The sequence below is a fragment of the Podarcis erhardii genome (genome assembly GCF_964252035.2).
Source record: "Podarcis erhardii genome assembly, chromosome: 13".
NCBI lineage: Eukaryota > Metazoa > Chordata > Lepidosauria > Squamata > Lacertidae > Podarcis > Podarcis erhardii.
This window is the reverse complement of record NC_138502.1, coordinates 52,828,456-52,841,254: the sequence shown is the minus strand read 5'-3', so window position 1 is coordinate 52,841,254 and position 12,799 is coordinate 52,828,456. Positions and strand designations below refer to the sequence as shown.

At 44.9% G+C, this 12,799-nt stretch overlaps 1 protein-coding gene across 1 annotated transcript in view; it reads left to right on the top strand.

Annotated features, from left to right (window-relative positions):
• Positions 1–12,406, top strand: part of SPMIP7 (sperm microtubule inner protein 7) — a 30,007-nt gene extending 17,601 nt beyond the window's left edge. Inside the window, exons 9-10 of the mRNA XM_081835103.1 lie at positions 9,718–9,825; positions 11,798–12,406. Coding sequence (XP_081691229.1) covers positions 9,718–9,825; positions 11,798–11,921 — 232 coding nt within the window. The 3' untranslated portion in view covers positions 11,922–12,406. The remainder of the gene's footprint in view (positions 1–9,717; positions 9,826–11,797) is intronic.
• The last annotated feature ends 393 nt before the right edge of the window (positions 12,407–12,799 follow it).

Below are 12,799 nucleotides of genomic sequence, written 5' to 3'. Positions count from 1 at the left end.
ACCTCCCTAGGCTTCAGACAGGGCCACCCCCCCCGAATCCTTTAACGGAATACCCTTCAATTTGTGGGGCAGGTGATGGCGCTACCTCCCCTCAACTCTTCTCCAGAATTACCATATTTTTCGCCCCATAGGGCTCACTGGCTCATAGGGCGCACCTATTTTTTTTTGGGGGGGGGGGAATAAAGAAAAAAAATTATTTCCCCCCAGGTGCGGGGCTGGGGCGGGGGAAGCCCGAGCCCCCAGAACAGGCTGCTATCCGCAAGCCGTGGGAGAGCTGCGTGAAGCCCGAAGCCTGGGGGGCGCTGAGCTCAGCACGCCCCAGGCTTCGGGGTGCAGGCAGCTCTCTCTCAAAGTCGTGCAGCTCTCCCACGGCTTGCGGAGAGCTTCGTGAAGCCTGGAGAGCTTCCTGAAGCCTGCGCACCGACCCCTTTCGCTCTCCAGGCTTCAGCAAAAGCCGGCATTTGCCCCATAGGACGCACACACATTTCCCCTTCATTTTTGGAGGGGAAAAAGTGCGTCCTATAGGGCGAAAAATACGGTATTCCAATGCCTAACCACCATACCATAAAAGTTGTGACTATTTGCTATGAGGTAGGCAAAAACCAAGTGGCAGATGCCAATTGGCCAAGTGGAAAAATTCCTACCAGGCTCCTCAGTGGCAACCAACCAAAATCCATAGCAAGGTCAAAAGGGACAAAAACCTTAAAGGGCAGGAGGGTGGGTAAACTGGAGCACTGGAAGCCAAAAGAGAGAGATCTCCAGTGACACAGCCGGGAAACCCCAATCACGCAGGGCTGGCCACCCACTCCCTGTGCGCGTGGAGGGGTCGTGAGAGCCCGCAATTCCACCTCCTCCTTAAGGCAGAGGTTGCCTTCCCACTGCACCGGTACCTATTTATCTACTTGCACTTAGACGTGCTTTCAAACTGCTAGGTTGGCAGGAGCAGGGATCGAGGAACGGGAACTCAGCCTGTCGTGGGGATTCGAACAGCCGACCTTCTGACTGGCAAGCCCTAGGCTCTGTGCTTTAGACCACAGCGCCACCCGCGTCCCTTCTGGGATATTATGGCCAATCAGTTCATGCACTGTGTGATTCCAATGGAATTTATGTATTACATACATCCACACATCATTTTATTTGTATGCTACCTTTCCATTGTTAAACCATGCTCAATGTGGCTTACAACATGAAAAATTATATAATTACAAACATAACTAAAAGTAATTATGCTTATGACTCATAAACAATAAATATTACATCAAAAGCTACACAACCAAATTGAACTATTTCCACATCAATCATATGATATAAGGCAGGTGGAAAAGACCTGCAAGACAGGGAGCAGGTATTCCAGGACTCACAGCCAAGAGGGCGTTGTATTGTAATTTTTAATTCCATGGATTTCAGTGGGACTAAGAGCCAAGCTACACAAACAGAGTCAGCTTTGTCCAGTTACTGCTGAAGTACCTCTTCACATTGTTGGCAGGGATCACTGGCTGGCATGCTCTCTCATAAGCATATATCAGCCTCATATCAGGGGGCCAGGGATAAAATCACCTGCAATCATATGCTAGTTTTCTGTGTACTGGAAGCATTTTCATAGGTAAGAGCAGTCAGACAGGGAAGGCTTTGACACACATCTGCAATCTGTCAAGAATATGTAACATATTATTTGTGTGCTGAATATGGTTGTATAGCTCAGTTTTTAGCTGCAGCTAGCCTTTGGGTGCAGCTATTTTAACATACTCATTAAGCATCAGCTCTTAAAAGGAGCAAATAGTGACATATCTCAGAATTACTGCAAGGGTAAATAATAATAACAATAATAATGATAATGATAATGATAATGATAATGATAATTTATTTATACCCTGCCCATCTGGCTGAGTTTCCCCAGCCACTCTGGGCGGCTTCCAATCAAGTGTTAAAAAGAATACAGCATTAAATATTAAAAGCTTCCCTAAACAGGGCTGCCTTCAGATGTCTTTTAAAGATAAGATACCATAGCTGCTTATTTCCTTCACATCTGAAGGGAGGGCGTTCCACAGGGCGGGTGCCACTACCAAGAAGGCCCTCTGTCTGGTTCCCAGTAACCTCACTTCTTGCAGTGAGGGAACCGCCAGAAGGCCGTCGGCGCTGGACCTCAGGGTAAAGAGAATAGGGACATCCAAATGCCTTTTGGATACTAAACGCAGTATATGAATAGTTCATATAGTCTGACCCACTAATAGGGAGCAATTCCATCTTGGTTGTCTCAGTGGCTGCTTCCAGAACTCCCTCTGTGGATAAGCTAGACAGGCTCCCTCCTTGTCTTCCTGCCAGCAGGTGGAGACTTTGGGAGACTGACTGCTTGTAAGGACAGCTGGTGCTATGCTGTTTCTGCTGTAATTATTTGTTTGTTTTTAATTGATAATAGATTGATAGATACACACATATAATCAGGGTGTTTTTTAAGCCGGAACTCAGTTCTGGCACCTCTCAGGCCATTGCCATCATATGAAAACAAGGGAGGTGTTCATGGTGAGTTCAGGCACCTCATTTTCTTGAAAAATTGCACTGGTTTTAATTCAATCTATGTTTAATTGTTTAATTATTCCCCCCATGTTTTTAGCAGTTATTTCTGACTGTAAGCTGCCTTGAGTCCCTGTCAGGGGGGAAAAAGGCAGGGTATAAATTTAATAATAAGTATGGAGGAATTTCTCTTTATTTCAGTGTTTCAATGGATCTTTCCCAAGCTCCCTGAGGCATGCTTTTTTAAAGATTGAAAATGGAGGCACTCTTCAGCAGTGTACTCACTACCTACTTAAAACTCAGCAAGGTCATTGTCCCCCCCCCCCCCGCACTTCAAATTGAATATATGGGTTACAGGTGGCGCTGTGGTCTAAACCACCAAGCCTCTTGGGCTTGCTGATTGCAAGGTCGGCAGTTCGAATCTGTGTGACGGGGTGAACTCCCATTGCTCTGTCCCAGCTCCTGGCAACCTAGCATGAGTAGATAAATAGGTACCACTGTAGCGGGAAGGTAAACAGCATTTCCTTGTGCTTTGGCTTCTGTCACAGTGTCCCATTGCACCAGAAGTGGTTTAGTTATGCTGGCCACATGACCCGGAAAAATTGTCAGCAGACAAATGCCGGCTCCCTTGGCCTGAAAGCAGAGATGAGTGCCACACCCCATAGTCAATTTTGACTGGATTTAACCATCCAGAGGTCCTTTACCCTCTAATTGCATGTTGCATGTCATTGTACACATCAGTATGGATGGATGTGTTTTCGGTTGCACACTGCCTGTCCACACCAGGGGGTGGAGAAGGGGCATGGAGGTCTTCCAAAGGGTTCTGTTTTCAAATCAGTTCAAAACTGGTTTGAAAATGGAGTGTTTCTCAAACTACAGGATGGATAAGCATTGAGTATAATATCGTGAGCACACAGCTTCACAAACTATCCATGGGAATCCCCTGGATACAGAGTAAACCAGAGTGTGTACACAGCCTTCATGCTTAAAGTCTTTAAAAAAAACAAACTTTTAAGGTGTAATGCTCAGATATCTGATGGCTTTAGGAAGGTGACAGAGTGGGGAGCTCAGCCACATCCGTGGGTCTTGGAAGATGCCACCAGCATGACATAGGGGCCCATGGAAGAATCCTGATGGAAAACAGTCCTGGCAGAATACACACATTTGCCAAGCCTTACACCCCTTCATTTCCCCGCCACTCCCAGGCAGACTGTGGAAATTTACAGCCACCCCAAAGCTGCTGTGAGGAATTCCACTCCCAATGACTTTGGGCTCACAGGAGACTTTAATGGTTTACTATGCATGGTGCACAATGGGAAAATCCCACTTTACCGTCTCATTTGAAAGGCAAGTTATATGTGTGTACTGAAATGTAACTAAATATATATTCATTTCAATTATAAAATTGTCAGGTACGCTTTCAAAACTAAGAATTTTCCAGAGAAACACAACCCTGTATTTCAGGGGGCTGGGCTAGACAGAATACCCTTTGGGTCCCCTCCAACAGTTCTATGATTCTTCACCATTAACAACACAAGAGGAAAACATGGAGTTATTTGAAATATACTCTCTGCCCAAGCCAAGTACCTCCATGTACTTTAGGTGTGGAGAGGACATTTGGCCACTAGAGGTCACCTGAAGATGCTAAAGGTTTACTGCTGTAAAAATGTTGGTTCCTTTAACTTTTCACACAGCTGCTAATCGTGCTTCTGCCGCATGCCATTTCTGAAAGATAGTCTTATATGAACTAGAGAATCTTAGTAGTGGAGCATGCCAAAAGGAACAAGAAACCAGAAGAGGATATATTGTGCTACTGCCAAATAATCATATTTAAACTGTGTGGGGAACTCTGCTGTTCCTTGGAAGCCTCTTAGGGATTCCTGAATGAGGAGATCAGTTATGGCTTGCAGGCTTCCCTCTCTGACAGCCTGCCATCTGCAGCAGAGTGGAAAGTGGCATGGACAGGGCTTGCGGGGGGGGGGGGGCAACTAGACCCACTGCTGGTTGCAAGAGCAGTGGGAGGTGCCAGGGACACCACGGGGCCAATCCCAGGGCCCAGCTGTTGAAAGGAGCAAGTCTTGCCATAGATAACAGAACACTGTCAGTCAAAGCAACACCAAAGATCCTTTGGGGAGATCACAGAATTGTAGAGTTGGAAGGGACACCAAGAGTAACCTAGTCCAACCCCCTGCAATAAGGGGAGACATACACACGCACACACGTTGGTTTGGCACAGGGATTGGAGTTGGCTGGGTCTCTGGACACCAGATATCTGTGACTTCTGAAGTGAGAGCCTGGACAGGATTAGCTTTGGTGTGGTGGTATATTTCCTGGGTGAGAGACGGGAGGCCACTGGAGGAGGGGACTGCTATACCGAGCACTGGCCGCTTATTGCAGAAAATCTTTGCCCATCCCTTAATGACCATTAAAGCTGATGGTGCTGCAGGGTGGTTTTATTTTGTTTTACAGCATCACAGTTTAAGTTGGCCCAGGAGCCAAATACAGCCCTGCAGGCCTCTCTGTTAGACCCTCAAAATTGTCCCCAGAGTTAGCCCATTAGCTCATTAGCCCTGCTTGGCACCAGTTGTTTATGCATGGCTTGGATGTGCCTGTTCCTTTCATTTGAAGTTAGAGAGGGGTGTGCGTGTCATTGGACAAAGGCAGTCTTGGTCTGTCACTCCTGTGACCAACGGAGAGGAAAGAGGCAGCCCCCTTGCTCTGGCGAAGACAAGCGTGCAGGCAGGCAGGCAGGCAAGCAGATGGGAGAGCACCTTCTTAGGCTCCCTTGGATGAGGCTTTGCTATGGAGGGAGGGATCAGTTAGGAGCTCCTTCACCTGAGTCAGCAGCAGCCTCCTTCCCTTCCTCCTGGTCGCTTCTCCCTCCCTCCCCAGCCCAGCTGCTTTTTCAGCATTATTTCAGGCATTGTGATATATCACTATATCACCATGGTTAGCTGGTGATATATCACAGTGTTGAAAAACAGGTATTGCCTAGCCCTAAAGGTGAGGTCTCTTGCACTTGGAACATGGTCCTTCTTTTCTGTTATTAGATACTTTTATTTCTTCTATATCTGCACTCCATTGCTGCTTGGCACTTAGGCAGTTTTACACAGGGTTGTTCATTACTGCATTTGTTGACTGTTACTTGATTGAGAGGAGATGGCGCTGTGCGCCTGGGCTAGGTCTGGGGGTCCGGGGCAGAGGGATTCCATTTTTGTAGTGGCAAGCATGGGGCTGGTATGACAGTGGGGTACAGATAAAGGAGTGAGAGAGCTTTTAATCAATCATTCCTTCTGCACTTGTCATGATTTGGTGGAGCGTGCCAACCAATCCCCTTCTGGTGATGCCACTAACCTCCAGGGTGGTCCAAAACAAGTGATCTGTCATTCATGATCTGATCATGGGTGAGTGGGCTGACTTGGCATGAGGGGGCTGTGCTGACTCAGCACTGCCCCCCCAGGTACTTGGTGCAGCACCAACCCAGCCCAGTGGGGCAGGGGGCAAGTCACTGTCATCTATAACATTTCCATTGCTCTCACCAGGAGGCCAGCTTGCTCTGACTGATTTCAAGGGGTTGTTCCCGGTGTTGGGCCCAAGATGATGTTGGTGTATAGCCCACCCAAATGCACCGCAGCGCCCTCAGCTCCACAGCTTAGAGGCGATTTCATGCCTAACATTTGTGCTGTGGTGGCCTTGTCATGGGCTAGCTTGCGATTTCATGGTCTCTATGACAACCATGGAGCTATCTCAATATGTCACAGGCCTGACTGATACATAGATGTGGCAGGGCAGCTGTTTGGTCTGCAGAGTTGGCTGGCACAGATCCAGTGTTAGGAGGGCTTGGGGAGGTCACTGTTATGGACAGATCATTCCCCGGTGAGATTTTGGCTGACTGGCAGTGTCCCCCAGCATGGATTGTTATGGATGAATGGAATCTGATGCATTCCTTGTTGTCATGGCCAGGGCTCCTGCCAAGGCTGTGGTCTTGCTATGGAAGTGCAGGATGGGCAGGGCCAGGGATACAATGCTTTTCATGTGCCCTTAATGGCTTGTAACAGCAATTGGGAGATGCTGCCTTTAAGAATAGTCCTCATGATGACCTAAATGTCAGAGAAACCCCAAAATATAAATAGCAGTAGAAACCCTTCTTCCCACCTATGGTGTGGTTTGACGTTTTATGTGGATATCATGCTTATATCTGCTTATGCTGTATATCTCAAAATAGTATTGGTTTCTTGTAGTAAAAGTTCAAAACATAGGTGCTGTTGTCTACATTTACCCTAGTAGAGTTTCTGGTTTCCCCCCAATTTATTTTCTATTTATATTTTTCCTTAGTTATATTCCTTAGTTATATCGTTATATTCTTCCAGTACTAAGCATACCTGAAGCTACTGAAACCAATGATCTTAATTTATTCAAATCCAGTGCTTTTCACTGGGTCTACCATAATACCCAACTTCTCCTCTAACTTTAAACAACTGCTGCTCTCTATCTCATGCCTAGTTTTCAAATTAGCAGGGTCTTCTTTTTTTAGCTTGATTGGTGCAACTTGTCATGAGCGTGATGAGAAGCTGCACCTGCAAAATTCTCTCTTTACACAACAGTTTAAGGCACAGGAACCCTGTCGTCTTCTGCACCTGCTTGCTGCTACCTCAATACCCTAGATCAGGCATAGACAAACATGGCCCTCCAGATGTTTTGGGACAACAACTCTATCATCCCTAGCTAACAGGACCAGTGGTCAGGGATGATGGGAGTTGTAGTCCCAAAACACCTGGAGGGCCGAGATTGCCTATGCCTGCCCTAGATACTCTCCCAATGAATGTATTTTGTAGAGGAGTTGCTGGACTACGTTCCCATCATCACTGATCAATGATCAAGCTGGGCTGAGGCTGATGGACATTGGAGTTCAGAAACATCTGCAAGGCAACACAGTAAGCAGCAACCTCTATTGTACAGGAAGTTGTATCTGGTGATCTGAACCCCTCTGTTCCTTATACATTAAACAGAAAAAATATACTATTAATTTTTCATTGGCAAACAACAAATGATTCACACGCATAAACATAATTGCACAGACTTGATATTTAGCACATTTCTCAGCTTCATTTAGCTGTATCTTATCCTTTTTTCTGCTCCCCCTCCCCACAATGCTGCACTGAGGTTACAGCACTCAAGAAACTTTGTTCTGCAGGTGTTCTAAGTCAATGGGGGAGAAATGCCACTAAAGATGGGGTTTTCCTGTGGAACAGTCATGGGAAGGAAGAGGGAGGGCCATGCAATTCTTAGCCAAATGTCATATCAACAACTACAAATTCCTTTTCATTACTAGTGCTGCTAACACATTATTGCTTTGTGTAACAATTCTCAGTCCTAGCAAATCTCAAGTGCCTTGCTCTCTAGGCCTGGTGCATGCATGCATATCATTAAATTTATCTATGTTGCACCATGGCAGGGCTGGCCCAAGACATTTTGACACCCAAGGCAAACCACAAAATGGCGCCCCCCTCTCTGTCAGGGCAGAAGGGGTGAGTGAAGATGTACATCAGGAACAAGGACAAAATAAATATCTCTATTGGGATCTGCTGCCCCAGTGGATCCTGCCACTGGAGGCAGTTGCCTCACCTTGCCTTATAGGTGGGCATGCATTACATCACAGCCCACTTGAGGACCAGCTAAACCTGAAAGTAAATGTTCTTAGAAATACAGGATTGCTCCCTGTTTTATATTTCCATGCTGGGGATACACAACAAGTTTCCCAGCCTCTCTCTCATGTGATTGGATGCTGATTATTGAGCAATGTATCACAACAGCAATCAGGAATTTATCACATCATACATTGAGAAATCCTAGATATGGAAAGGGGGGAGAGATACACAAGTCCACTTAGCCTTCCTGGTGTGGCAGGTTGCAGGTGAGTGACGCCTCCCCAGCCTGGATCCAATGTAGTCTTTGGCTGCTGGGCCTGCCCAGCTGGCAGGTTCCCTGTTGGCTTGTCACTACCCCAACTTCTGCCACTTGAGCTAGAAAAGGCAACCGTTTATACAGAGCTCTGGGTCTTAATTTGCAAAATTCATTAGCTCTGGCAAACGGGGCTTGCTCACCACTGTAACTTGGAACAACAATCTAGTAGTGATTATCAACTTGCTAGGTATTTGCCCGTCAGTTTGGGAGACAGAGATGAATTTGATGTTTCAATTTTAGTGGCAGTTTCCAATGCATTCGATGCCATCGAAACAATTATTAATTGTCTGTATTTTTATCTATTTCTCATTATGTATTTATATATTATCTTTCCCCCCACCTGTTGTTGTTTTGATAATTCTCCACTGTATTTTATGTTTATGGCCAAATAAACTGAACCTGAAATTTATTTTTTGCCCACAGACTAGACAATTTGTATGCACAAATTCATTCTACATGTATGTAGTTCTGTTGCTTGAATCTAATTTGTACATTGGTTCATAAGATTCTTTGCTGCTTTATTTTGCAAATGGGCCTTGTGCTGCCATTTTATGCTTTAGAGCTATATGTGTGAATTTTGGTTTTAGGGCAAAATTCCATATCCATGAAATACAGCTGCCAAGAGTATGTGGCAGTCTCTAATATAAGTTCTTCTAGAATCAGATGGTATTCGATTAGTGCAAAATGTTGCCCATGGAAAAAAGTGAGAAATCTGATATTGGGGTCTAAAATACAAATATGTGTAATTTTGCATCATTCTGTATCTGTGCAGGATAGGGCCTGCCGTCTAGCTCCCAGCTGTGGCCTGTTCCCTCCTCCATCTGCCACCAGCGGCTACTTAACCATTTTGCCCTGAATAGAGGAGAGATCTGGTTTTCAAAAAACCCTTCACTCCCTACCCTTGTAGCTTTTCTTGACTGTTTTTGTTTAACTGATATTTAATTGTTTTTATATTTTAATGTAAATTACTTTGTGTGGTTAGACTGAAAAGTGGCATAAAAGTATATTAAATGTCAACAAGATCCTCATCTAAAATGATTGAGTTTTATGAAGATGAGTGGAATAACAATTTTCATTTAGGAAGTAGCCTGGTATTTTCCTGCTGCATCATCTTTTCTCTCCCCACCCACCTCAGATGCAACAACAAAAGCTTTTGCTTTAATTAGAGCTATCAAGAAGTCATTATTTCAAGCCTGTGCCCATTTAATCAATTCCTTTTCTCCCTTTAACTTTTACCCTTAGCTCCCCAAACACCTTTGGATACACTGGCAAGGTTCATTGGTCAGCCACCCAACCAGCAAATTCTAATCTTCCACCAACATCACCATCAATAATTTCACGAATGTATTGGTAAGTGTGAGGCACATTACTTAATTTGCTCAGATACATTAGAATTCTAATTATGGTTATTTCATTAAAGAACAATTAAATATTAAGCACAACATTTCTTTGGTTTTGAAAAATTTGGAGTCAAAACCCATAAGAAAAGCTTTCAAGATTATTTGACATCTGCTGTAGTTTCCAGATTCCTTTGTATTTCCTTTGAAATTTGTATTCTTTTCCTTTGAAAACAGAGAGAGAGGGGGAAAGAATTCTAAAGCATGGAGGACAAAACTGGGCTTCTCCAGATGACCTATTTATTCATCATCCTGACTTGCTAGCTCAGAGTTTTCACAGAGCTCAGCTGAGCATTCATTCTGATGTGTTTGTGAGCAGTGGGGGTTATACAACAACGAGCAGTCATCTTTATTTGCTTGCAGGCTGTTTATCTGTCTTCCTAGGAATTATTCCTTCATACCACACTTTTCAATGCATTTTCCTATTACTTCCTAACCACAATAAGTTGTGTGTTTTTAAAATGGATTAGTTGGGCTGAAGCAACAAAGCCCTTTAGTTCACTTTAATTGCCGAAAACTAAAATTCTGGTATGTACATGAAGTCCTCCCACAATATACTGCCAGTTTGCCTGAAGGAGCATCTCCACCCCCGTCGTTCAGCCCGGACACTGAGGTCCAGCGCTGAGGGCCTTCTGGCGGTTCCCTCACTGCGAGAAGTGAAGCTACAGGGAACCAGGCAGAGGACCTTCTCAGTTGTGGCGCCCACCTTGTGCAATGCCCTCCCATCAGATGTCAAGGAAATAAACAACTATCTGACTTTTAGAAGGCATCTGAAGGCAGCCCTGTTTAGGGAAGTTTTTAATGTTTCATGTTTTATCGTGTTTTTAATATTCTATTTGGAGCTGCCCAGAGTGAGTGGGGAAACCGAACCAGATGGGTGGGGTAATAATAATAATAATAATAATAATAATAATAATAATAATAATAATAATAATATTTTATACTCTGGAAGCACCCTATGTGTCATATAGTTTAATGCCATTTGTGTGTGTTTTAAAGTGTAACTTTCTTGATGGCTGCTATCAGGCTTGTGAACATGGCACTTGGAATGGGTGTTAACTCTTCCCTCCATATCGTGATCATTAAACTTTTAGGCACCAGACGTTTACCCCAGAGTGGTGGCAGAGGGACTTGGGAGTGGCAGTGGCGGCTTCACCTGCACTATTCCACTGGTGAAGCAGCCACCCCCCTCTGGCCCTCATACCAGTCCTGGGCAATGTATCGGTGCAACACCCAAGCCTAGTGTGCACCCGCATGGCTTGGGTCAGGTGTGTGTGTCTTTTTCACCTGACTGCCTTCCCTTCAAGCTAGGCAACAACTGGGGCAGAAAGAGCCACACCATTGACCCCAAACATGGGATGCCTCTGTTTATTTGCACGCATGACACAGCAGTGCAAGCACGCCAGGAGGAAGAGCTGTCTTATGCCTCTGCAGGAGTGTGAGGGAGAAGGGGTCAGAGGGAATTACTGTTATTGCTCATTAAATTTCTATACGGCCCTTTGTCCAAAGATCACAGGGAGGTTTACCGTATACAGTGGTACCTCTGGTTATGAATGCTTTGGGTTACAAACTCCGCTAACCCAGAAGTAGCTGCTCCTGGTTGTGAACTTTGCCCCAGGATATGAAAGGAAATTGTGCACCGGAGGCGCTTGCGCAGCGGGAGGCCCCATTAGCGAAAACGTGCCTCAGGATAAGAATGGTTTCAGCTTAAGAACGGAGTTCCGGAATGAATTAAGTTCGCAACCAGAGGTACCACTGTAACTATATAACATAATAACAAAGAAAAAAAACAACAACCCCTTACAGTCTACAATTGTTTGGAATACCAACAAGTTCTACCCACTGTCTCTTGATGTCAGTAGTGATTGAGACCTTGAAATTCACATTCAGGTGAGAAAGATGCTTGTCTTCTCTTGTGATTGCAGTTACCTGGCTAAGCATGGGCAACCATCTGAATTTCCGCATCTGGGGCCTTTGTCACAGACCCTTGTACCCACTGAACCTCAAAATCCTTTCAATAAGAAGGAGAAAAAAAGAATTGAACTTTGAAAGAATATCTGTCTCTGACGGCACAACTCCAAGCTTTAAGAGATAATGGGAAACAAGCAAGGCTGTGGAATGAAGGTCTTCTTCAAGAATGGTCAAGAAACAAAACTTCATAAGGGCATGCCTTTATGATGTGGGACACCTTCTGTATATTCCAAATAACCATTTCAAGCATACACCGATTAATGCATTTTTTAAAAAATGTACTTTCTCTCTTCGTATTCATTAACATTTCCTCATGCCAGCTGCAGAAGGCCACGCATGTCTGAGGTGCTTCATGCTGTTCAGCCCACACCAGTTGTGAGGCCGCTGGCATTGCTTCAACTGCTGGGGGATCAACAGGTTTGCCTGATATGCCACCCATCTGCTGCCAGGTGGGACTCCTGTGTGTGCCCTCAAATAATGTTAAACTGATCTTGTACTGCAATCATTACTTTGGGTCCTGTGGAATGTTTTGACTGACTTAAATAAAGAGATATTTTTATGAATGTAGCCTCATGTAGAGCATTTTTGCCTTTACCATGTCTGCTCAACTAATTGTGCCTGAATTTAGCCTGCCAGCCCTGCAAGAGCCTGTTTCTTCAGCCTCCTTGGAGGAGACTGGCCACAGTGCATGCAGGTGGAAAGCATTGGACTCGACAGGTCAGAACTTGTGCAGCAGTCTCTCTAGTCCGTACAAAACGGCATGCTTTGTTCCAGGAGCCAAGTTTTTTTCAAATGCTTCTCAGAAGGTCCCTAATCCTAGTTTTACAACCCCCTATTACTGCCATCTTTTCCATATGTATGTTGAATTTATGAAAGTATACCCATCCTCCACCTTGTTCCTTGTTATTACAATCTTCCCCCCTCCAGTGTGGTGTAGTGGTTAAGAGCGGTAGTCT